Source organism: Ambystoma mexicanum, chromosome 9 (genome assembly GCF_040938575.1).
Source record: "Ambystoma mexicanum isolate Mex_15411 chromosome 9, UKY_AmexF1_1, whole genome shotgun sequence".
Lineage (NCBI taxonomy): Eukaryota > Metazoa > Chordata > Amphibia > Caudata > Ambystomatidae > Ambystoma > Ambystoma mexicanum.
This window is the reverse complement of record NC_090931.1, coordinates 1,537,575,339-1,537,599,589: the sequence shown is the minus strand read 5'-3', so window position 1 is coordinate 1,537,599,589 and position 24,251 is coordinate 1,537,575,339. Positions and strand designations below refer to the sequence as shown.

General features: G+C 48.6%; 1 protein-coding gene across 4 annotated transcripts in view; it reads right to left on the bottom strand.

The window, feature by feature from the left end:
- Positions 1-23,872, bottom strand: part of LOC138489469 (zinc finger protein 436-like) — a 246,579-nt gene extending 222,707 nt beyond the window's left edge. For all 4 annotated transcript variants that reach the window (XM_069617200.1, XM_069617201.1, XM_069617202.1 and 1 more), the window contains exon 1: positions 23,726-23,872. In XM_069617200.1, the coding sequence (XP_069473301.1) occupies positions 23,726-23,749 (24 nt within the window). In that variant the 5' untranslated portion in view covers positions 23,750-23,872. The remainder of the gene's footprint in view (positions 1-23,725) is intronic.
- Between the last annotated feature and the right edge of the window lie 379 nt (positions 23,873-24,251).

Here is a 24,251-nt window from a genome sequence, read left to right as displayed (position 1 = left end):
TCCCCGGGTCCCATGACGCATTGCACCAAAGAGGTCACCCTGCTTTGTCAAGACGGACACCGGGAGAACATGATTTTTTACCTCATCTGTGCTCCTCAATTTCAGGTAATCCTGGGAATACCCTGGTTGGAGGCTCACAACCCTCAAATTGACTAGCGTGCAAGAGTGTTAACTTTCTCCAAAGACAGCGCAGGTACTTGTTATGGAGTCGACGTCCTCTTGGAAGAAAAAGTGAAGACCACCTCACCGGAAGGGGTTATGCTGGGCTTAATGGGGTCCCTGCCCTCAGAGTACGCGGAATACCAGGATGTATTCCAGAAGGAACAAGCAAACACGCTCCCGTCACATTGGTCTTACGACTGTCAAATCGACCTAATCCCAGGGTCTCAAATTCCATGCAGTAGAGCCTATGCACCAACGAAACAAGAAAACATCCACCTGAAGGCCTACCTGGACCAATACCTCGTAAATGGGTTTATCCGCCCGTCAAAGTCACCCGCATCCTCGCCCCTCTTTTTTGTACCAAAAAAGGAAAGGGACTTAAGAACATGTATAGATCACTGAACCAAATCACGGTGAAGAATCGATACCCCTTGCTGCTCATCCCCAAATTGTTGGACCAGGTTAAGGACGCCCAGATTTACACTAAACTCGATCTCAGAGGGGCCGATCACCTGGTACAGGTCAAAAAGGGGGACGTGTGGAAGACCGACTTCCGTACAAAGTATGGCCTGTACGAGTATCAGGTCATGCCATTTGGGCTCTGTAATGTCCCGGGTGCGTTCCAATACTTCATGAACGATATGCTCCGGGAGCTGCTCGATGTGTGTGTGTTGTTCTATATAGACGCCATCTTGATTTACACCACCTCAAGAAAATACCATATCGCCCATGTGCGTACCGTCCTTCAAAAACTCTGGCAGCACTGATTGTACGCCAAATTAGAGAAATGCTAGTTCCACGTCACGGAAGTGGAGTTCTTGCGCTTTCTCCTCACCCCACATGGTATTCAGATGGACACACGCAAGGTGGATGCGATTCTCAACTGGCCATCGCCATCATCGGTAAAAGGAGTATACAGTGCCCTTGTTTTTGCAAACTTTTTTCTCTCAGATTATCCACCCGATTACATCCCTGCTGCGCAAAAACAGACAGTTCAACTGCTCTCCAGAGGTGGAAGAAGCCTTCCAAGAACTAAAGCAAAAATTCTCCTCGGCCCCCGTCTTTTAACATCCCGACCTGATCTCCCATATGTGGTAGAAACCGACGCCTCCAGCGTGGCTATGGGAGCAATACTTTCCCAAAGGAATCCAGAGACAGGTCAACTGCATCCTGCAGCGTTTTGGTCACGTAAATTCTCAGCCCCAGAACTGAACTATGCCATTACGGATAAAGAGCTCTTATCCATCAAGGCAGCGTTCAAAGCTTGGCGACATTATCTCCTAGGAGCCAGACATAAAATCACGGTAATCTCTGACCATCGCAATCTGCAATACTTAAGATCAGCCAAAGCCCAGTCTTCCCGCCAACTTCGTTGGGCGCTTTTCTTAGCTGAATAGGATTACGTGATCACGTACCTACCAGGAGCGTGTAACGGCAAAGCAGACGCTCTATCTCGCATGGGCGAAGGAAAGAGTGCGTTTGTTACACCAGACCCCATCGCCATCAACCCGGAAGAGAGGATCCCGGGTACACTGAACGCAGCATCATCCCTGGAAGAATTACAAACCAAATTTCAAAACCTTATGGGCCAAGCTGAACTGCAAACCAGGGCAGCAAAAGGACAACACAATCACGAGCGGACTGCCTTATTAACAAGGACGCCTCTACCTCCCCAACAAGGAACTGCAGGACCAAGTAATCATAGCTATCACGACTCACTCATTGAAGGACACCCGGGAATCACCAAAACAGTGGCCAAAATCAAGAGACACTACTGGTGGCCGACCTAGCGAAAGGACGTGGCTCAGTATGTGTGAAACTGTGGAGTATGCGCACAGAACAAATCTCAGAAGCAAAAACCTGCAGGTCTGCTTCGTCTCTAGCGATACCTCCCATACCCTGGCACACGCTGTCACTTGATTTCATCACGGATCTTCCATCCCACCGTGGATACAATACCATCTTAGTAGTAGTCGACTGGTTTTCCAAAATGGCCCATTTCATCCCTCTGAAAGGCCTCCCCACAGCTTACACTGTAGCAAAGGTGTTTCTGGAACAAATTGTCTGCCTACACGACTTTTCAACTATCCTCATATCTGATCGAGGAAGTCAATTCATGTTCAAATTCTGCCAAAAGAGTGGTGAGTTAGCAGGAATTGACATCCGCCTGTCTACAAGTCACCACCCCCAGACTGATGGTCAAATGGAACGAACAAACCAGACCCTTGAGCAATACCTGAGGTGTATGCAACACCAATCGGAAGACACCTGGATGGATGTGTTGTGGATAGCAGAGTACGCTTACAACAATTCCATACATACCTGTACGGGACAAACCCCCTTTTACACTGTACATGGACGGCATCCACGCACTTCTGCGTTTGATCCTCCTGACGTTCTGGAGATGCCCGCAGTAACCACCCTGCACTCTACGATTGTTCAGGCTCTCAAAAGAGTGACAGAACATCTCACCCGAGCCAAGAAGGAACAAAAAAGATTTGCTGATCAGCATCGAAAGGAACTCCAGCCTGCCAGGTCGGAGATGCAGTATGGCTAGTGCCTAGACATATTCCCCTGAAAGGACCCAAGACATTCTGTCCAAGGTAGGCCTGTATACCATCAAAGCAATCATCAATCCTGTTGCTATGAAGTTAGCCCTGCCTGCAAATATGCGCATTCACCCATTGTTCCACGTTTCCCTCTTGAAACCAGTATCGCTAGGAACAAGGTTCGCAGCATCACCAGCTCCAGAAATAGTGGATGGTGGACCCGAATACGAGGTCAAAAACATCTTGGATTGTAAGGTGACTAGGTCTAAACTATATTATCTCGTAGACTGGAAGAGATACGGGCCCCAGTACAGGACGTGAACATATCCATGCCCTGCGTTTACTCAAATGTTTCATCTCAATAATCCCACCAAACCAGGACCAGAGAGAAGACCCTTGAGGGGGGAGTGCTGTCATGACCAGAACCTCTGAGAGACACTGCAACCCATCACTCGGGACATCACTGGGGACTTTGGGACATAAGAAGCACCCTGACCGGATTGAAACCCGGGGAGATCAAGGAAGGGCCACCTGAACCCTGTCCTGTCCACCAACCTCATAGTGAAGGACTACAATATAAACTCAGGAGCCTGTTAAGCAAAACCAATACAGGCTGCCAACAGGCCCAAACATCTTTAACTGCTGCCTCAGGAATGGTTGTGGCAAGCATGGGCGTGGCAGGCAGAACGTGCTCCAAGATCTTGGGTGTGGCAGGGCCTGGCTATATAAACCCCACCCAGGCTTTGCCAGTCGCTTCGCGTTAACCTGCCCATGGCAGCAGAACGCTCTCTGCTGAAATCCGATCCACGGATAGAATTCCAGCAATCAACGCGCACGTGAAGGCACCTGTTATACCTGAATACTTACCCTGTGATCCTCGACGCCTGCAGCGGACCCGCGTCTTACCTGAATACTTACCCTGTGATACTCAGCACCTGCTGCTGACCTGCGTCACTCACCATCTCACGCTACAGCTGATTCAGCCTCTGGCATCGTCTCTGACGTTCCACGCCTTCGATCTTCTGCACAGCCGTTCTGCGCGCCTACGTGAGAAAAGGAGAAAGAAAAGCAAACAAGGTTAGTTCAGTGAAAAGGAACTCGCGAGCAACGCTCTCTCACGTGACTGCAACATACATACCGCTCTCAACAACAGCTGAGATTTGAGCGCGTCCGAAGCCTAAGGCAGTAGTTTTCATCTGCGCTCTTGCTGTTCAGACTTCATCCGACATATGGAGCCTGTTGGAAGGGAATGGACATCAGTGTTGTACATAAGGTACATCTGAGAGGACAAGTTAACGAAGAATAGGGAACGAACGAACAGTGATCCTAATTGCACTCGAACTGTACCCCTTCTACACAAGAGCATTAGGAAAAACAAACAGATTTATTACCAAAGTGCACGGGAGCAAACACCAAGCACTCATTAGGCAAAAGAACATTAGGAAACAGAATTACCAAGTGCACAGAAGCACTACAAAGCTCTGCTGCAGCAGGACTGGTCAGCTGCTTATTATACCGGATCAGTGGAGCAACTCGATCCAACAGAACATTGCACCCCTGCCAAGACGAGCGGGAAGGAGAGCACATCATTAAAATCTCTAAAGGTGAGAAGCCACGTCATTGGGTAACAAGAAAACCATATCCGGGGATGCAGGGAAGGGTCCACCGGTGAAGACGCTAGCCCCTCTTATATTTCTTCTATTACTCATCAGGAGCTGACTCCAGGCCAGTCCTAGAAAACAAGTGCACAGGAGCAGGCCAGTCCAGGAGACACAACCACGCAGAGCAGACCAACTGACCACACCTGCCCTCGACGCCCCCGCAGCGCAAGGTGAATGTAACACCGGGGTTCAAAAAGTTTGGCCAGCCTGGCTCAGAGTCTGGTATTCCTGGTGTCTGTATTGCAAGGGTGACTTACTGCTTCCGCTTAAAACATTCTACAAACAGAAGATGGTACAGGTATTAACATACAGTGAAAAATCTCCATCAAGCATGCCATGGTAAGTGTGGAGTTTATTAGAAGGATATTTTTGGCAGAGGATTTTAAGGCTCCCAGATTCTCTGCTGGTGGTAGCCATAAAATAGGATCTGCAAAAATAATATCACTACATAGAAAATGCGTTATGGTGGATGGTGCGATACCTTTTGCGAGGACAGAGGAGAATAAGGAAGACCGGGCCTTGAGGCACTGAAAATTAAAAATAGAGTAGCTCCTAGGAAAGAATAACATTGAAAAAGATGACCTCATATGTAATCCTTGTAATGTGAAAAGGAAATTTGAGAAACTAGATGGACTGAAACAGCAGATACTAGGGGAAAGGAGAAACTAGATGGACTGAAACAGCAGGTGCCAGGGGAAAGGAGAAATTAGATGGACTGAAACAGCAGATGCCTAGGAAAGGGGAAACTAGATGGACTGAAACAGCAGGTGCCAGGGGAAAGGGGAAACTAGATGGACTGAAACAGCAGATGCCTGGGGAAAGGGGAAACTAGATGGACTGAAACAGCAGGTGCCAGGACTGAGACAGCAGGTGCCAGGGGAAAGGAGAAATTAGATGGACTGAAACAGCAGATGCCTGGGGAAAGGAGACACTAGATGGACTGAAACAGCAGATGCCTGGGGAAAGGAGAAACTGAGCCATGCACTGAGGAAGGAAAACAAATGCCTAAATCAACTGCCAAAGTATCAAAGTATCTCCAAAAATTCCCCTCAGCATATTATAGAAATCTCTTGTTGAGATGTCGGTTGAACATCATGGCCACGAGAGAAGTTCAATTGGCTAGACGGCAAATTACTATGGAAAATTCACACTGTAGGTATTGCGGGGAACACAGAAAGGTGGAAACCCTTTGCCACTTAGTAACCAGTTGTAAAGCATTAAATGACCTGAGGGTGAACTCCATGGGGGCTCGGCTAACACAGCTAAAGACTGGTGGCACTGGGTCCTATTGGGGGAAAACACCAGTTTAGTTTTAGCCGCAATGAATTTTGTGGACTTGATTCTAAGAAAGAAGAGTAATATAGGGGAGGGCTGATTAGCCCAGGACATCTGTAGCTGTAAATTGTAAATAGTGAATAGTAAAGATGTTTTGATGAGGTGTTAAAAAGGATGAAATGTGATGTGCTGAAGACCGAATTAAGTGGAGTTAAATAGAATGTTAAAGGTTTTTCTTTAAATGTATGTTTTTGAAAAACATTTTTTTTTATTTAAAAAAAATCATCATGTCTATTGCACATGCTTGGTTACCCAGGCGGGTCAGGTGTCTGTAGTGTGGCTTGCACTTTTCAGAGAAGTTTGTATGGCCGGGCTGGCAGGAGCCCCCTTCATTTTGTGTTACGCTACTGCTGTGAGCGGTATTGGAGTATCTGGCGGTGGGCTGAAGCAGTACTCCATGGCTTCAAATAGTACTCTGCTTTTCTTGGATGCTTCCATGATGGCTGTTGTGCAGTAGTTTGCTTTGGTTGTGGTGATGGGTGTCCTGCATGCTGATCAGAGGGTTCTCAGGCTGCTGATGTCTTCTAGTTGGTGGGAGTTTCTCCAGTGCTCTTACATTCTACAGATGGTGTGCTTGCCTTCAAGGAGTTCATGTGTGTACCAAGGCATGGAAGGCTTATAACTGTGGAGTCAAAGTTTGAGGGTTGACGGGTGCTGGTGGTCTCAGTTATGGTGGGGCGGAGTGCACTGAGCTGGGCGTAGACATTCTCATGGAGTCGAAAATAGAGGCCAAGATGATGAGGGTTCCTTCCAGTGCATTGGGGTGTCTAGGTCAGTTTAGGTTGGCCCTGATTGGGGGGGGGGGTGAGGGCAACAGAATGGGTAGGACTGCACAGTCTTTTCAGTCCAAGGTTAATGGGGAGGGGAAGACATATGATGGTTTGAGGGGTAGTGAATACCAAGTTGAGTGTGCTGCTTTTTTTGTGTGTTAGTTCTGTGATGAGGTGCTTGATGTCCATGGTGTCGAGCAGTTTGGGTAGAGTTTCTGATTTTCTTGGCGGCTTGGGCCCTGAGGAGGTTGTGGTCTTGTATTGCTGACTGATATGGTTAAGAGGAGGTCTGTAATTTCATTGAGGCAGGCCTTGTTGGTTTGAAGTGGTCTGTAAATCAGGTGGAAGGTCGCTGTCTGAGCGTGGATGTGTAGAAAGGGGCAAATGCAGCGTTGCACAAATGCACGTGTGTGCTCTTGGAGGGTGCATGTTCCATGAGGTCCTCCGCCAGTCTATCCTTGGGGCTCCTTTTGTTGGATGCTGTAGTCTGTGGGGATGTGGACAGGGCTGAACTATTACACTGCGATAAACAATGCATCTAGACTGAATGGGGGTTGGACGTGTGTGGGAGCAGGATGCAGACACAGTATTTGCGTGTGAGGGGCTAAGAAGGGGTGAGTAAGGTGCGATGCACATGCTGGATTAGTTCAAATGTGGGAAGCAGGGGATCTGCCCCTTTCCGGGCACTAACAAGAAGTGCCCTTTTTATCTGCCTTTCATTTTGAAGGCCATGGCGTGAGACGCTCTATGACCTAACCCAAAGCAGGTGGGTGGGGCAGAGGTCATGTCACCTAAATCCACTTGCACCAGCTAACCAACTACTAAAGAAAAGAGGTTGGAAGGCAGTTTAAGAAGGATAAAAAGGGGCAGCGATCTTTCCCCTCTGTCCTCACTCAGTCCGCCTGCGTCTTTATCGTCTCCCCACATTGTGTCTTGGTCTGGGCTCTTCCCTTGAGAATGATGAAAGGACTGCCCTATCCCCTCGTCCTAACTCCCCAATAAGTCATCGTAGAGTGAAGCAGAGTGTTGTCAGTGTGGAAGACGCTGCTTTTGGACCCATTTGCTTCGTTTTGTGAGGAAGTCCTTTCCTCAGACTCAAATACACTGCTCCGGTCGCGGAGCGACGCGGAGTGAAGCAGAGTGTTGTCAGTGTGGAAGACGCTGCTTTTGGACCCATTTGCTTCGTTTTGTGAGGAAGTCCTTTCCTCAGACTCAAATACACTGCTCCGGTCGCGGAGCGACGCGGAGTGAAGCAGAGTGTTGTCAGTGTTGCCAGGGGTGCAGGGGAGCATTCCCTCACCGTAAAATCCTATGACTACACTGGACCCCGGCCCATCTGGGCTGATCCTGGAAGAAGCTGTGATCCTTCAAGGAGGAGGCGAGGTGGCCCACCCGCTAACAAGACAACAGAGGCGTCTCCTTGCCGGTGGAGGGGGATCCACCGAATCACGGGTCCCCCCTTTGGCAAGCAACGGCAAACACCACAAAAGGGTAAGCGCCTCTACTCCTTCCTTATCATCCATAAGCTCTGAACCTTTTTTTGATTGCCGTACAACAACCTCCCCTAGAACAGTAATGAATGTAATGAATGCACCCCCACTACTGCAAAGACACTCGGCTAATGGCCTGATCGCGGAGGGCGATCACTACAGGCATATATTACCAGATACATCTCCAGACACATTGCCAGACGTCTTTTCAGAAGGTGAGTCTGACGTCGAACCTGGCAGTCGACTGCACAACAACGTGCAACAAACACCCACAGTCCACAGACGAGAGGGTGAGGGCGCAGGCGAGCCCCCACGCGTCAAGACCCTACAAGCCCTGGCAGGCCAAGCAGGCCAAGCAGCGACAAATAATAAGAGGGGTCCAGTTGGGGGCAACAACATAGTGGAGAGGTGTGCGATCCTAGACGAACACACCCCCGGAGCACAAGTCTGGCCCCCTGCCTCGCCCAGCTCGACGGCGACCCCTAACGAAAATGACCCCACTGCGCACGACAGTAATGGAACCGGTCCTGACAGTATCAACTTATTAAGGACCTCGCAAGTAGCACCTGGCACTGGCAGAACAGACTGGCCTAATTCGGCTAGCGTCCTGGACCTAGTCTCTAATCCTGGGACAAGCCCCAACCGGCGGAGCTCGATCTCTATTGTGGACAAGGTCCTAAAAGACCTTGTAGAAATCAACATAAGATTGGGAAACCAACAGAGCGCCGAGAAAACCGCTGATCTACCACTGTTCGAAAAGTATGAGTCTCCACCGGAGAGCTGCGCATCTAATCCTGCGAGGGTGAACGTCTCCTCTCTTCCCATCACAACACGAGGGAAAAATCAAAAGAGCATCTTGTGGCCGAACCCACTGATGAAAAGGAAAAGAACTGACTCCCTGAACGATGACGACAGTGACCAGCTGTCCCCCTCACAAAAAAGACATATAAACGTGAGTGATTCAGCCCTCCAGATCATAGCCACACATGATGGTATCCCTTCTTTAGCCCTAGCTGGGTCCTCCCCAGTGGGCTTGCGCTCAAGGAAAAGCAAGACACAGAGAAGGAAACATAAAGCCGATAAATCAAAAGCAAGCACTCAAGAAAAGGCAAGTGCTCCAACACAGTATCTGGCAGAGTGCCTGTCGAGAGAAATTACAAGAGACCTAAACTCCCTGATAATGGCCGCACACACCATATCGATGCTGCCATAAGTGAAACTATATGAACAACTGAACGAGAACATCAAGGACCAATCCACGCTCCTGGCAATGTTAAACTCGAAAATGATAAATGTGGAACAAGAATTAAATCTAATGAAACAAGCGAATTTAGATGAGCACTCAAGATCTGAAGCAAATATAAGGATAATAACGGAACATACCAAGAACAGTGCGACGGACAAACGACTATTCGCAGAAGTAGCCTGTGAAGCCATTGGACTACTAAAACTACAGAAGCCATACAATTCCGGTAAGTGGCTTGCTCCGAAAGACTCCTCCTGTGTCGCGACTGAGGAGATGTTACAGGTTGTAAATGCATCCAACCAAGACACCTGCAACACATCTCCAGACATAGGGAATGTCGGACAGAACAACTTAAAAGAGACAAGGAGTGAAGAGGATGGCGAGAAAAACGCACCCATGAAGTGCAAACAAAAACTAAAACGACTAAACGTCGTTATCTCTCTGAAAGATAAAGCGAAAAGCACAAGTGACGAAGCGCAGCTGAACGAGAGGTTTGTCCCCTCAGACTATGCTTCCCGAAATCCAGAAGGTGACCTGGAAACGAACACATCTCAACTGCATGACGAGCATCACGGGCCTGTTAACCGCCCGACACCTGAGCTCTCTACATGTTCTGGTGCTAGTTCTGCTACACCTGCCTCTCAAGAGGCCCCCAGTACAAATCATAATTCAGTGAATCCATCAAAAGAGAAAGACGAGAGCGGCTCCAGAAGTAATCCAACGAACAACGCGGCTGCCATCCCAAAAGAAACGTTTTCCATCTTCTCCAAAACACTAGACTCCAGCGTAACTACCAAAGTGAGGGAGCACTCAACGGGCAAAAAACAGAAAAATATGAAGATAAGAAAAACCCACACAAGATCAGGTGCGCGCTCCTTTCTAAGGAACATAAAAGGCTTCTGCACAGCAACATCTGCCAAGCCAAAAGTGGACGCTCCGGCAAAGTCCATTGCTGGCAACATGAAGACCCCCACTATACCGGATAAACTGAACAGCCAGAAAGTAACCAAATTCCAACAAACTGAAGGCTTGGGAACCACAAAGGACCTAATTGGATCCCCACCCACTGAAACACAGAGCCTCTCGGAGGATCTCCTTGACCTCTCAACGTACGAGGACTGCGAGGATGACCCAGCTGATGTAAACGTTGCGCCAGAGGCGGAACGGAACAAAGACTTTGCACTATCAGGTGTGGCCATAAACATCGACCCCAGTACAATACCGAGTAAAGAGGCATTGTCAGCCACAAATCACCACCTGCCCGATTACCTCACAAGCAAATCAGCTTTAAAATCCTGCTGTATAGCCATGAAGAAATCAATAAACCAACCCAGAAGCGTCATGATGGACACGCTGAATCATGACGGAACTAACACAACTCGCCCAGAAAACAGAGACTTAGAGTGCATCACGCTAGAAGCAAGAAGAGCTTCAACTATAGCTCTAAAGAAACGTGAACCGCTTGTCACGCCCAGCACCTCTTATAACATGGACTTCCTAAAATATGAGCAAAACCTTACAGCTTTGGAGGCCAAACTGGCCTCAATAGATGCCGACATATCTAAACTCTGTCTACTAAGTAGGAGTAAATCCGGAACTGAAACCCAGAAACATAACAATCTCCCTATCCAACGACTGTGGAAAGGTCGATCACCACAAAAAAAGAGCGTTGACGACATGGGTTTATCTGTGACTGTAGACACTCGGTTCACTGAAAGATTCAACGATGCTGGTGGGAAAGCTCATGGTAACCAACTGCAGAGCAAAAAGAAAATGGGAAGATACATGCTGCGACTGGAAAGAATAGAGAGAGAACAAGACGGTCTCCTGTTGAACAGGAAAAACGTGATGAGACTATTACATCACATCCCGCAATTGCGTACTGTTACCTCTGACGATATTCAAATTGTGGAATTTGCAGACGAAAAAAACAACGACTGTGTGATTCTACACATAGCATCCAAAATTATTCGGGACTTACTTCTGAACACCGGTGCCATAATGAATTCAATGGGGTTCGACATAAACGAGATTCGGACCCCCAAGGAGCTGGAACCTCTGCCGGACACACAACTGCTATTAGCAGGTAAAACTACACCAAGCAGTATTCCCGCTCCACGAGCGGAAGAACGTAGCACTGAGAGTAAATCTGTCACCTTAAGGAAACTACCTGACGATGCCACCCCAAAGACACTGGATGAATCATTCACAACAATGATGAAGCACCGGAACTCCACAAGCGGGAGGAACCTCAATTCACGATATGAAGATCTTGACTGGTCCTGGGTTGCCAAAACCATAAACAAACCAAAAAACAGCTAACGCCAAAAGTTAAATGCGTATGGCAATCTATGCATAGCGTCATGGAATACACGCGGGCATACGCACTTGTTTGAAGAACTTCCAAACGACCTGAAAGACATAGACCTACTGTGTCTTCAGGAGACATGGCTAATGCAACCTCCGATCGCAGATGGTTTTGAGATCGCTTTCAACCCAGCAATAAAAGGAATCAAAGGACGCCCCATGTCCGGAATGGCAATCTTTGCAAAAATTGAAAGCAAAGTTCGCATACTATCTGCAACCAACGTGTCCGCGTACATACAGGTATGCAAAATTCAACTGCCTGCGAGCCCAATAAAGAAAGTAAACTCACTCATGTTGATAAATATATATTGGCAACACCTAGCCATAGATCTTGACCGATTCCTGGAAACCATCTCAGAACTCATCTGTAACAGCAAAAGAAACGACAAAGACACGCATATCATTATATGTGGAGATCTTAACATAAACTGTATGATTAACAAAAATCACATTGCCCACGACAAGAATGAAACAAATGCCCTACTAGCCGCCAAGCGCTGGCTGTCGGAAATGAAGGCGTGGAATCTCCACATGCTGAACGGGCAAACAACAGGAGATATGCCTGCTCAACACACTTGGCGAAGAAACCACTCAAGATCGACAATCGACTATATGTTTGCCGATGATTTGTTGAGGTGTGAAATATCTCACCTAACCATCATCGAAATGGAGTCCAGCGACCATTGTATTCTAAAACTATACCTGAAGCCACATAACCGTGGCCGTGAAAACGTCTTGCCAAAACTTCCTCTTGAAGTTGGACCAGGTCGTAATCGGCTGAGACTCAATGCGAACAAAGTGAGCTCATTGTGCAAAGCACTGGGAGAAAAACCAGTGAAAGAACAAACTGAATACACAACTCTATTGGAGACCTATAGAGAAAAAAGATCTGGTAAGGCAAAAGCAAATTTCAAACAGACACATGTCTGGGACGCAGAGCTGAACCTAAAGAAAAAAGTCCTGCAAAAATCCTTAAGACTGCTCAAAAACAATGGAGTCCCCAGTAATCACGATAAGGCTAAACAGTTGAAACAGACTTACAAGAACTGGCTCATCAGTCATAAACATATAATGGTGCAAAGAGACGCCGAACACATGATGAAAGCACTTGCAAATAGGAACACCAGCGACTTCTGGAGCTACCTGAATAACATCTCAACCCCTCAGGGTGCCATCATAAAATCCATGATCCCAGAAGACATTTGGGTAAGCCACTATGCAGAGGCCTTTAACAACAACTCAACAAAGACCATAACAGCCCCACGTCAAGAGCAAGAATGGTCAATTGTAATAAAGAAAGAAGATATACACAAGAATATCGCCCGATTGAGTACCTCAGGAGCACCAGGCCCAGATGGCCTAACAAACCAACATTTGAAACAATTCCCTGATTTATGGGCAGAATTTTGTTACTCCCTATTCAGATCAATAATACAGTCGCGAATGATTCCATCGTCCTGGAGGAGTGCCATTGTGGTACCGATCTTTAAAAAGGGTGATCGAACAGACCCCAAGAACTACAGGCCGATAGCCCTGCTCAACGTAATTGGGAAAATCTTTGCGGCGCAACTTCAAATCCAACTACTCAAATGGATTAACGACTCTAAAAGATACGATCCCCGCCAAACAGGATTTGTAAAAGGAGTCGGCTGCGGGCTGAACCTGACTATCTTAAACTTCCTGAAGATGGAAGCCATTCGTCAAAACCGGAAGATCTACGTTGCATTTATTGATCTGTCCAGCGCCTTCGACACCATCGATCGAGAGCTGCCATGGACTAAGATGAAAAAATGGCACTGCCCGGAGAAACTGCTTCAACCCATAAAAGATCTGCATTCTAACACAGAACTCAAAGTAAGGCTGGACTCTGGTGGAACACTGAGTAAACCTATAAAAACAAATCAAGGTGTGAAACAAGGCTGCCCGTTGGCAGCCACATTATTCGGACTATTTCTGTCCGATATTGGAGAATACCTCGAAGCCGTCACATCATTCCCCCCAAAAATCAATGGGATGACTGTAAACTGGATGTTATACGCAGATGACATTGTAATATTGGATCAAACCCCAATTGGCCTATCCAGGAAGCTCGTTGCACTTGAGGGCTACGTAAAAGAAAACAAACTGAAAATTAACTCTGCAAAGTCAGAAATAATCATCCTCCAAGACCTCACAAGAAACAAAAAACGGAACTTAAAAAGTGCTCCGAATTGGAGTCTGTGTAATGACAACCTGAGATGTGTGAAAAAGGCCAAGTATCTAGGAGTCTGGTTCAACAGCACCATAAACGATGCCCCCTGGACGGAGAACATCATACAAAAATGCATACAACTAGCATGCCAAGGGGTCATCATAAATAAAAAATTCGGAAAATTCTCCTTGCTACCAGTGCTAGCTCATTACAACCAAAAAGTCACTCCCACGCTCATATACGGCACGGAAAGCGCCCTAGGCGCCTCTGCCACCTTGTGGCCACAGTTGGAAAACCAATACTGGAGACGAGTTCTGCACATACAGAAAGGAATCTCGAGTGCGTGCATCAGATATGAACTAAATCTCATCTCTTTGCAGGCACGAGTGCTATGGAACATGCTATCCATCTACCGGAAAATAATCTCAGAAGACTGTACTCCCCAGTTTAAGATCTTACAGGAAGCACTTAAAGGCAACCCTGAAACCGTGCTGTGTAGATGGGCAACTGGTTGCAATAATCAGCTAAAGCAACTCGGCACGGACCAACTTACACTGCAAAATAATCCTACACTCGTTAAGAAAAAACTATGGGAACAAGACTGGTGTCTAACAGTGGATGCTCGAAATCGCCACAAGCTCTTTGACGACGCACCCATTGAAGCTAAAGACCGCAACCAGATGTTGCAATACCTGATAAAGACACCTAATGCTCGACATAGAATGATCTATATGAAATTTTGCTTAAACCTATTCAATACAAGAGTAAGCCAAGCGACTAGAGCACGAAAAGTAACAGCTATGCTCAAATGCCGCTTTTGCGAGAAACAAAATGAGACTCTCAAACATCTTACATTGTACTGTGAAAGCCTGAAAGATCTTAGATCTGTCCATTTAGGCCGCCTGGTACTACAGTATGACACTTTATGTGGAGAGGACCTGTGGCGCAAACTCCACAACCCCAGGGAAAAAGAAATCTTTGAGTTATCAAATTTTTTACAAAATCTAGAAACACTACTGAAGTTGGACACGAAAGATGTAAACTAGTGAGGCCCATGATGGTGTGTCGGAGTAGCTGCAAAGCGAAACAGGGGAAAATAAAACAGCAGCACACTGAGACACTGCCGCATGAACGAGAATTGAGAGTCTAGAAGTGGCTGCTAGCTGGTTTCTAGTAGCTCCACAGACTAGCTTCTCTTCGCGGCTTGGGACCCTCATGGCACTTCTCCGACACACTGTGGGAGGGGCATGGGATATCTCTTTTCAAAACGTTTTGTATAAACTAAATGAAATAAAAAAAAAAAAATAAGTCATCGTCGTACCCAGGGTCCCTATCCATGCTGTCAAAATCCTCCTGGAAGCTGAGTCTTCTAAACACTGCATCTTCCTGCTGCCTCTCTCCTAGGTTACTCGTGCTCCCACACTCGCCCCTCAAGGAGGAAGCAATGTCGTCTCTGTCTATGCACGGGGTAGCCGTGCTTTGTCTCCAGCCTCGGTCTCACTCTCGCCTCCCTTGCGCCTCTCCCTCTTTGTCATCACTAAAATGTGCCAAACTCATCTTCACTTGTACTTCCCTCACGGCGTGCCTATCCTCCTCCCTGCAATGCCACTCTCTAAGGAGCCGCTGCACTTCCAACTTTTGCTTTTCCTTCTTTATTTGCACTTCCCGTTCCCTCTCTTCTTCCCTCCTTCTTGCTTTGTTCTCAAGCGCTCTCTGTTTCCGCACTTCCAGCTCCTTGCGCTCCAGCCTTCTGCTTCTATCTGCCTACTCTTTTGTTCTCTTCTTTCTCCTCTTTCTCTTGCCTCTGTACTTCTTCCATTACTGCTGCCCATTCTCTTGCTTCATCTACGTCCTTGCAGCCCACTGCTTCTTGGTTAGGGCCTCCCATCTCTCCAGCTACCTTCCCATCTAGTTAAGCAATATCAGTCCGCCTACCCACACGTTCAGAACTATGTGCTCTGCTCCCTCCATTCTTCCCACTGTCCCTGTGTCATTCTCTTTTAATTGTGTCTGAATCTCTCTGCATTCCTTGCTTTCGCCGCCTGCACTTTGCAAACCCTTTGCCCCTTGTCCACTCTCGCCTTGCCCCTCCCTTCTGCTATGTGCTGGAGGTGCAAATGTGGGATTGGTATTCCATGCCACCGCTCTTAATTCCCTCAATGGATATAACCGTTGGGCTCATGCTGCTGCGCCTTCGTTTTCGTGTTCAGGAGGAGGAGCAGGGGCTGAGGGCTGTTTGCCACCAGCCTCTTGTTGGTTCAGCATCCAGTGATGCCGTGCCACACCCCACCATTGCCCTGAAACATTTTCCACAATTCAAATATAGCCATTTGTTTGCTCAACTTCTTCCCCTTGTAATTCTTGTGTATATGCGTGTGTAGTGGTTGCTGCACACATTTGGAGAAGCTCCCTCCTTTTGGCCATGGCATAGGCAGTTTACCCTCTGTGCCTCGTGTCCATTCCATGCTATATTTACAAATCTTGTCCTTATAGCGTGGGAGAGATTTGCCCAGGTGCTGTAGGTGTGTACCCCCAATGTTCTTGCCTGAATACATTACTTCAATACTAACTTGACTCCAAGTCTGGGTTTTCAACACTTCCACTGTTACCACACACACTCACTTTATTTCACCTTAACACCAGATGTTCAAATAGCTCTGAGCCACATCACCAGCCTCTCCAGCTTTCGATCAATACACTGGGAGTGCTCCACGCGCTGCCCCTCTGTGATTCTCTACCTCAAAAGGCACACCCACCAGTCCTGCGCATGCGCCTTCCGCGCACCGCCCCAAAATACAACTTTTTAACTCTTGATGGTCATTTATAACCACTGGAAAGAGTTATGCACCCCTCATGCGCTCCAAGTCCTATACACGAACCCGATTGGTGACGTCCCCTCTACAATACACGGGCAAAAGAAGAATCACTGACACCCACCCCTTCAGAGAATTTATCACAACATTTCCCAACTTCACGAACACCCCAACAAGGACAAATACCATATATATATGGCCGTCTTCCAGCCTCCTAACAGGGGATACCAAAATTTCACAGGTTCAATCTGTACCTACAGCGTCAATTTGTAGATAAAACGCCTCTGCAAACCAGAAAAACACCTTCCATGATTTGAGCTAGCTTCACCTGCCAAGCCCTATACACGGGGATACCGTCATACATGACCTGAACTACAACGTTCAACCCACAAGAAATCCAATATTTACATAACTTCTGTCATCCCTACCCTTGAGCCAATCGTCTAGGCCAACTGCCAAACTGGTCACCCCAAAGTCGAATGTTCCCTAACCAAAAATAATTAACATCCACCTCTGCCACCCCGGAGGTACTCAACAGCACCCAACCTCTGTCTACCCTCTCCCCTATTTGCTGTATCGCTGAGTCTATACTTACACTCCATGATCAGCTGATACCGCTTGGTCACCAGCTCTCCCTCAACCTGCCACTCCTCCCTTCTGTTCTGCTGGGCGTCCCACGGACGGCGGGCAAGAATTTCTCTAAGGTGGCAACTCTGCACGGTGTGCACCTCCCGTGTCTCTCTCGGTCTCCGTGGGTCACCTCACAGCCCTCCAGGTGTTGCTACGGGATGAGACGGCTTTGTGCCGATCGATCGTAGCCAACTGTCCTCTGCTACCACTTTGTAATAGCATGCCAGAGGACGGAGGGGGGGAGGAGGGGGTGGGAGAGGGTTTGCATCAACAATATCACAAGTTAGCAGAGTAACTAGGGCCTGTCTGAAATCTTGCCCCTGGCAATAACGGAAAACTCGGCCATGGGGAAAGTTTTACTGTCTTTTATTCTCTAATAGACAGGGATCATACAGGATACCACAAATCGTCGGCAATCTCAGCTTCTGAGCCTGTGTCACCCTGTTTTGCATCGTGGTGACATTGTAAAAACCAACACCATTTCCATAAATCTACGGGATCCCCCTATTGGTTATCTCTGACTTACTACCTATGGAACCTGTATACATCTTGTAAGAAACCGGAGAGTATTCTCCCAAGTAGACCTCAAGAATCCCTTATTCAGGTGGCCCGGGAAAGGCTGACACTCTCAGATCCCAATCCTTAGGTGGACAAGCGAGGGAGGATCACCTGGGTACGGGAGCCCGGAGCTATGCTAGGGGGAATACCCTAGATGAGACATGGTATTATACCAGGTACGAAGGCGAAGGGGACAAAGTCCCTGAGACCTTCATAGATTGTTTCACGTCTACCTCTCTTCCACCCAAAGAATTTCCCTTACCTAAATCCCATGACCCCTCCATATCTGGTAAATCCCCTAGGAGCCCAAACCCTGTTGCACCCGAAAACCACAACTCACAGAATCCCTGTTTTCTACCCGAATACTCCCAATCATTCTTCTTCACGTCCCTCTGATTATTCTTTCCCAAACTCCCAGTCTACTTTGACAAAACACTACCATTCCCACAATTCCCCCTGCACATTTCACCATAATAATCCTGGTGATTCCCATCTGTTTCACAAGCCCTACAAATCTCACCCTTCTGAGTTTAACAAGCACTCTAGCATGAGGAATATAATTCCGTATAACACCTTTTGCCCATCCTATGCCGTAGGATCCTTGGAAACTCTACCCTCCCCTTTTCCAACACAAACACTTTCCTACACTGTGACAAACAACAGACTAATACCCGAGCCGTTTACCTGACACGTTCCACCCAACACAAAGGTCAGGCAAAGTCAGGCTACTGACAACAACTACACACATCTGACGGCCCTTTCTCTTCCCCACAGGGATAAAAGGCAAAGCACGAAAGCACACTTTGAGCAAGGCCAAAACGCACAAGGAATGCAGCTATACCGGACTGGCAGTTCAAATGGAAAAGAAAGGCGGCGAGACCCGAGAGGACGACAAGGAGTGAAGTGTCCTTGCCGTTTCAACTCAGCCCTGCGAAACCTCCCAAAGAAGAATCATAAGACCAGGAAGTTCAGCTGGTGTGTGGTGTGACAGGTGTCAACGGCACACGGGGCCCTCCCACGTCGATAGCCAAAGCAGGGAGCAGCGATTACCACTGTGGTGCCGTCCTTGACTCCTGAGACGAGTCCAGCAAGTTCAGCACAGCCGTTGAGCCGCAGGAAAATGATATGAAACCGAACTGTGCTGGGCCCAAGGTTGCAAGCGGCAACATTTGAACAAGAACTTGTATAAGTTGAAATTTAAGGAAAGCCCAGTTAAGGTCCAGGTGCAGAGGGGTCTGGCGCCACGTGGGCGCTCATTCGAAAGACTCTGACCGGGACCTGTTTTTGAAACTGCACGTTCCAAGAGGCCTTGGGGAAGGCCGGCGTGAGGTGTCAAAGGGGTCATATGAGGGTTAAGCAAAAAACCCTCATACAATCGAAGTTGAGAAGCAAAAAGAATTGTGTGAACAAAAACTGTGAACTGTGGCAAGTGTGAAACCCACAGAGGGATGCCGAGAGAAAGCTAGGAGAAGGGAACCCCCGCTTTCTGATGAGAGGAACAAATCATGAACTGTGTTAGAAAATCATGAACTGTGTTAGAAATGGATATGTGAACCCGATGGAGGGAATCCAAGGGGAAAGCCAAGGAGAGTGAATCCTGCATTGTGATAAAGCAAAGTGAACTGTGCATTTGGCAAATGTGAACCCGGCTGAGGGATGCCTGAGAATTGGGGTGAAGCATAATCATATCATAGCTTGGTAAAACAAAAATCACATACATTTACAACCCAGCCAGTGGGGCTCTGGGCATTTCACACATACAACACACTTTATTCATCCAGGAGAGGTGGACCACACTTGACATGCACTTTTACTGGCTCCATGTTAAGCACTTTTGACATTAATAAAAAACGCGTTTTTGCTGGGTCCTCTTTCAGCATGTTGAACATGCAGGATCCAAACTGCGCCTATTTTTAATCATTTAGCACATGCGGAATCACAACTTCCGAAAAGGATTATTTTTTTTCCCACTGAACCCCACACCATGGGCGATAGCTCTTTTCTAGTTCACAGCGAGAGACAGTTTGGTGCACTTATGGCACATCGGGAAATCCGCACCCAGGGGGCCACATCAGCTGCAGTTCTTAGTTCAAAGGGATGATATGATACAATAGGTTATTTATAACACACTTAATACCCAGAGGTTTCTAAGCGCAGACCCAGCGATCACACTTGTGTTGCTCTGTGTTGTCTTACTTCCCAGGCAAGCAGGTTGCCCGTGAGCTATCCTCCCGAGACCCTGGCCAGATGACAGGTTGCGGTCACAGGTTGTCTCTTTGCACTTACCGGTCGGGATCAGTCTTTGCCTGGTGATGCAGCAGAAGCCGCGCTGCCTCCTTCGCTCCCCCAGGCTGCCTTATACTTGTAGCGGGCAAATGAGGCCAGCCCTGCGGCATCATTATGCGGCTTATTTATCCATGCCGCGACGGTGGAGGCTGCGTCACATCTACACTCACTCAGGCAGAAGATTGATTTATTACAAGCCACCCTTTTTTTTGTGTGGCAAAAGTTGTGCCCCATCTTCACTCCCCCAGGCAGATGTAGTATTTATTTATTTCGGCAGCGTACCATGCCGCTTCCCTCTCTCCCCAGGCAGGCGCCTTTCTTATTAACCTGGTGCGGCGGAAGAGGCTGCACCGCAATCCTGCTCCCCCAGGCGGAAGTGCTTTTTCTCTCAGCGGCAGCAACCGCTCAGAATTGCTCCCGGCAGAGGCCGTGAGATGGCAGCCATATCAGCCACACCTTCTCCCCATCACTGACAGCGACTATGGCGGTGGAAGCTGCAACTCTCTCCCCGGTGGGAGTTCTTCTTTACTGCTGCTGCAGCGCTGTGAGATGCTCCCCATTCCCTGCCAGGAGCATCTCTTCTTTCGCTCTCCTGGTTAGGCGCACCCTGGGCCAACCGGCTGTGCGTGCATTCCTTGCCGGCTAATGAGTGGTCATCAGGGCGGCGCCCTACAGTGGCTGGATGGTGCATGTAAACCCGCACTGAGAACTCCAGCATCAGGGTGCCCCTGCACCACGGGACCTTGTCAGCCGTGCTGACGGTTGTCGGACAAAATCCGACATGGAAAAGTGAGAGCTCCGCCAGATGGATGCTCCCCCAGCGTGACCTGGCTGGACGCAAGGTGCCTTAGTTCTCGTCGCCAATATTATGGGGCCTGGTATGGCCTGACCCCCTCTTGCATACTTGCTCTCAATGCACACAGAAGTCTGTGAGCTTGGTGGTCAACGGGTGCTCGGGAAGCCGAACACCCCTTTTATTAGATGCATTACATGGTGTGTGCTACATCTGCCGAACACGTGAAACTGCATGAGCTATGGGAGGGATAGGGTTGTGGCAGCAAAAAAGGCCATTGCTTTACTATTGGGCGGTAGAATAATATTGCTTTGCATAGGGGTGACCCGTGTCCACATTGAGGTGACCGTGGGTGTCAAATTGGCGTACACATACAAGCTGATATTGTGGACTTATATGGCGAGGCTGGAATGCTTTAACATGTAGGTATTAAACACAGTGATATGATAGGATATGATATGGCAATTATAACGGCCTGTACACAACTGTTTCTAGGTGCGACAAGACAAGGAGGGGGGGAAACAAAGGGAGGACAAAACAACGACCTTACTAGACCTTGTGTCATTCAGATTGCGCAAAAGCAGGGAAGGGGAGGGAGAAGTGCCAGGGGTGGAGGGTGGATGGAGAAGTGCGGGATAAAAGGAAACAAGGAGTGCACACAACGGGTGGCAAGTGCGGGTACTCAGAAGTTCAGCCAACAGGTGGCTAATAAGTGCAGAAGAGGGGACTGTAGGGTTACAGATACAGACCACAAATGCAGGGGGAACCAAGATGCAGTGAGGGCTGCAGCTGGAAAGGCAGGGACCTGGGCCCGAATTCAGATGGTGGCCAGTGCGTGGATCAGACAGGTGATCAGCAGGGCTAGAGGAAGGGAGAAGGCGGAAGCAAAGAGGAAGGTCTTGAGTTGCTTCCGGAACCAGAGATGGTTCTGCTCAAGCTTCAGAGAGGCAGGGAGGCTGTTCCAGAGAGAGGTCCCAGCCGGAGAAAGATCTGCCCCAACTCTTTGCTTGGAAAAGCCACTGACCCTCAGACAGTTGGTGAGGGAGGAGCGGAGAGCTTGAGAAGACAGATATTTAGGAAGAGAGAGTTGGAGGTAGTGTGGTCCCAGGCCCCAGAAAGCCTTGTGTACAATGCAGAGGGTCTTGAGCTTTATCCTTGCCGCCACTGGGAGCCAGTGAACGGATTTCAGAGCTGGTAAGATACGATCCCTGGGCTTGAGGCCAAAGACAAGTCATGCAGTCCTGGTCTGGATAAGTTGTAGTGGACGGAGAGTATAGGGAGGGAGATTTAGAAAGAGGCTGTTGCAGTAGTCCAGCCTAGAGAGAACCAGGGCTCTGGAGACGGCGAGCTTCTGGAGGAAAGTGAGGAAAGGAAGAATACCTCTGAGGAGGTGTAGCTGGTAGTTTGACTTCTTAGAGACTTCAGAGATGCGAGGAGAGAAGGATAGTGTGGAGTTGAAGATGCCCCCGAGGTTTTTAGCCTCACAGGTAGGAGCAGGAAGAGGGCCCAGGGTGGGTGGCCAGCGAGTGAGAGGAAAGGAGGGAACTGGTGTTCCGATGAGGAGGATCTCTTACTGGCTTTAAGACAAAGATTGTTGGTGGCACACCACTCTTGAATTGCAGTCAGGAATGAGAGAAGGCATAGAGGCGGCTGAGGGGAGTCTGAAGGCGAGCTGAGTGTCCTCCGCATAACACTGAAAGTTGGAGCAGAGAGCAGCTATGCGGGGGGGGTACTGGTTGAACAGCCAGGGAGAAAGATTAGACCCCTAGGCAACACCACAGGTAGAGAGAGATAGAAGAGAGGAAGGACCCCAGTTCGACCGGGGAGGATCGATCAGTGAGAAAGGAGGTCAGCCAGGCCAGGGCCTGATCAGTAATACCCAGGTTATCACAGATCCGGTTGAGCAGGATGGCATGGTTGACTGTATCAAAAGCAGAAGAAAGATCAAGGAAAATGGAGGACAGAATGAAGGTTAGATTCGAGGTTTGAGAGCACGTTTTTACGGATATTCAGGAGAGCAGTTTCCGTGCTTCTGGCCGCTCTGAAGCCAGACTGATGGTCATGGAGAACCAACAGATTCAGTGTGAAGATTAAGCTGGGAGATAACCAGCTTTTCCAAGGGTTTCCCAGGAAAGGAGTAATGGAGATCGGGCGATAGTTAGCCAGACATGAGGAATCAGCAGAGGATTCTTAAGAAGGGGTGCACAAGGGAGTGCTTCAGGGGGGAGGAATAGGTTCCAGTGACGAAAGAGTGATTGCAGAAATCGGCCAAGGCTGGAGCAAGGGTGTCAATGTGGTCCTTGATGGTTTTAGAGGAACAGGGAAGAACCTGTTTTGACGAGACTTTCATAGATCAGACTTGTCTAAAAACATTGTCAGGGGTGAACAAAGGAAGAGAAGGGAGGAGGAGAGGTGGCCACAGGAGGGCCAGGAATGAAGGAGGAAGATAGAAGAGGAGAGGGTGCACAGGATGTCCTGAGTTTTAGTGGTGAAATGAGAAACCAGGGCCGTGCAGAGGGTCGAGAAGGGAACAGGAGAGGTAGAGACTGCAGTAGGATTGGCCAGTTCCTTGCAGATTATAAAGAGTTTGTCCGAGTTGTTAGATGCTGCAGACACGCGGGCTTGGAGGTGTGCTCTCTGACAATGTGGGTGGTTCACACTGACAATGAAACATTAATCAAAAGAGTTATCAATGACTCCACTGCTGCCAACTCCAAAACGATGTAATGCCAGTCCTGGTTTGTTAACTGAAAGCCCTCTGCAAGGCACCTGCCTAATAGAAAAAAAAGCGAAACTACAACTCCCAGAATGCAAAGCAGTGACGCCAGCCTGCTTGGAGGGGCGCCGTGTGGCTGCAATGGGAGGAGAGCTCACCTGATCTGCGCCCGGGCCGGACATGTCTCCCCAGGCCTCAGTGATCTTCGATGGATCCTCCCCAGTGATCCGGGGTGGATGTCTCGCTGACGGTCTCTGGCAGGACACAGACGAGCTGCTCTGTAGGCCTCCCTACACCCAGCCAGCGAGCTTCCAGCGCTGCAGTGCGGCTGCGCAGAACCCGGGACACTAATCACCAGAGCACGTGACGAGACGCTACTCACCCGGGCCTGGAACAACACTCACTACGCGCTGCGCATGCGCCGGACGCTGCAAGCAAACGCGGCCAGTAAAGTGAAACACCCCAACCTGGGAAGCTAAGGCATAACTGCCAACCATCGACATTTCCCTAGAAAAATAGTGCTACTCCAATGCAATGTCATGAAACAGCTTTGTCCCTCTTTCCCTGATAACTCTCCCTCCCAGATGCTGCGTTACATTGGCATGTTCCCCCGTCAGGGGATGTGGTCACCCTCTCACTATGGGCACAGGGATTTCCTGTCACGCCTGCCTTTGCATACATTGC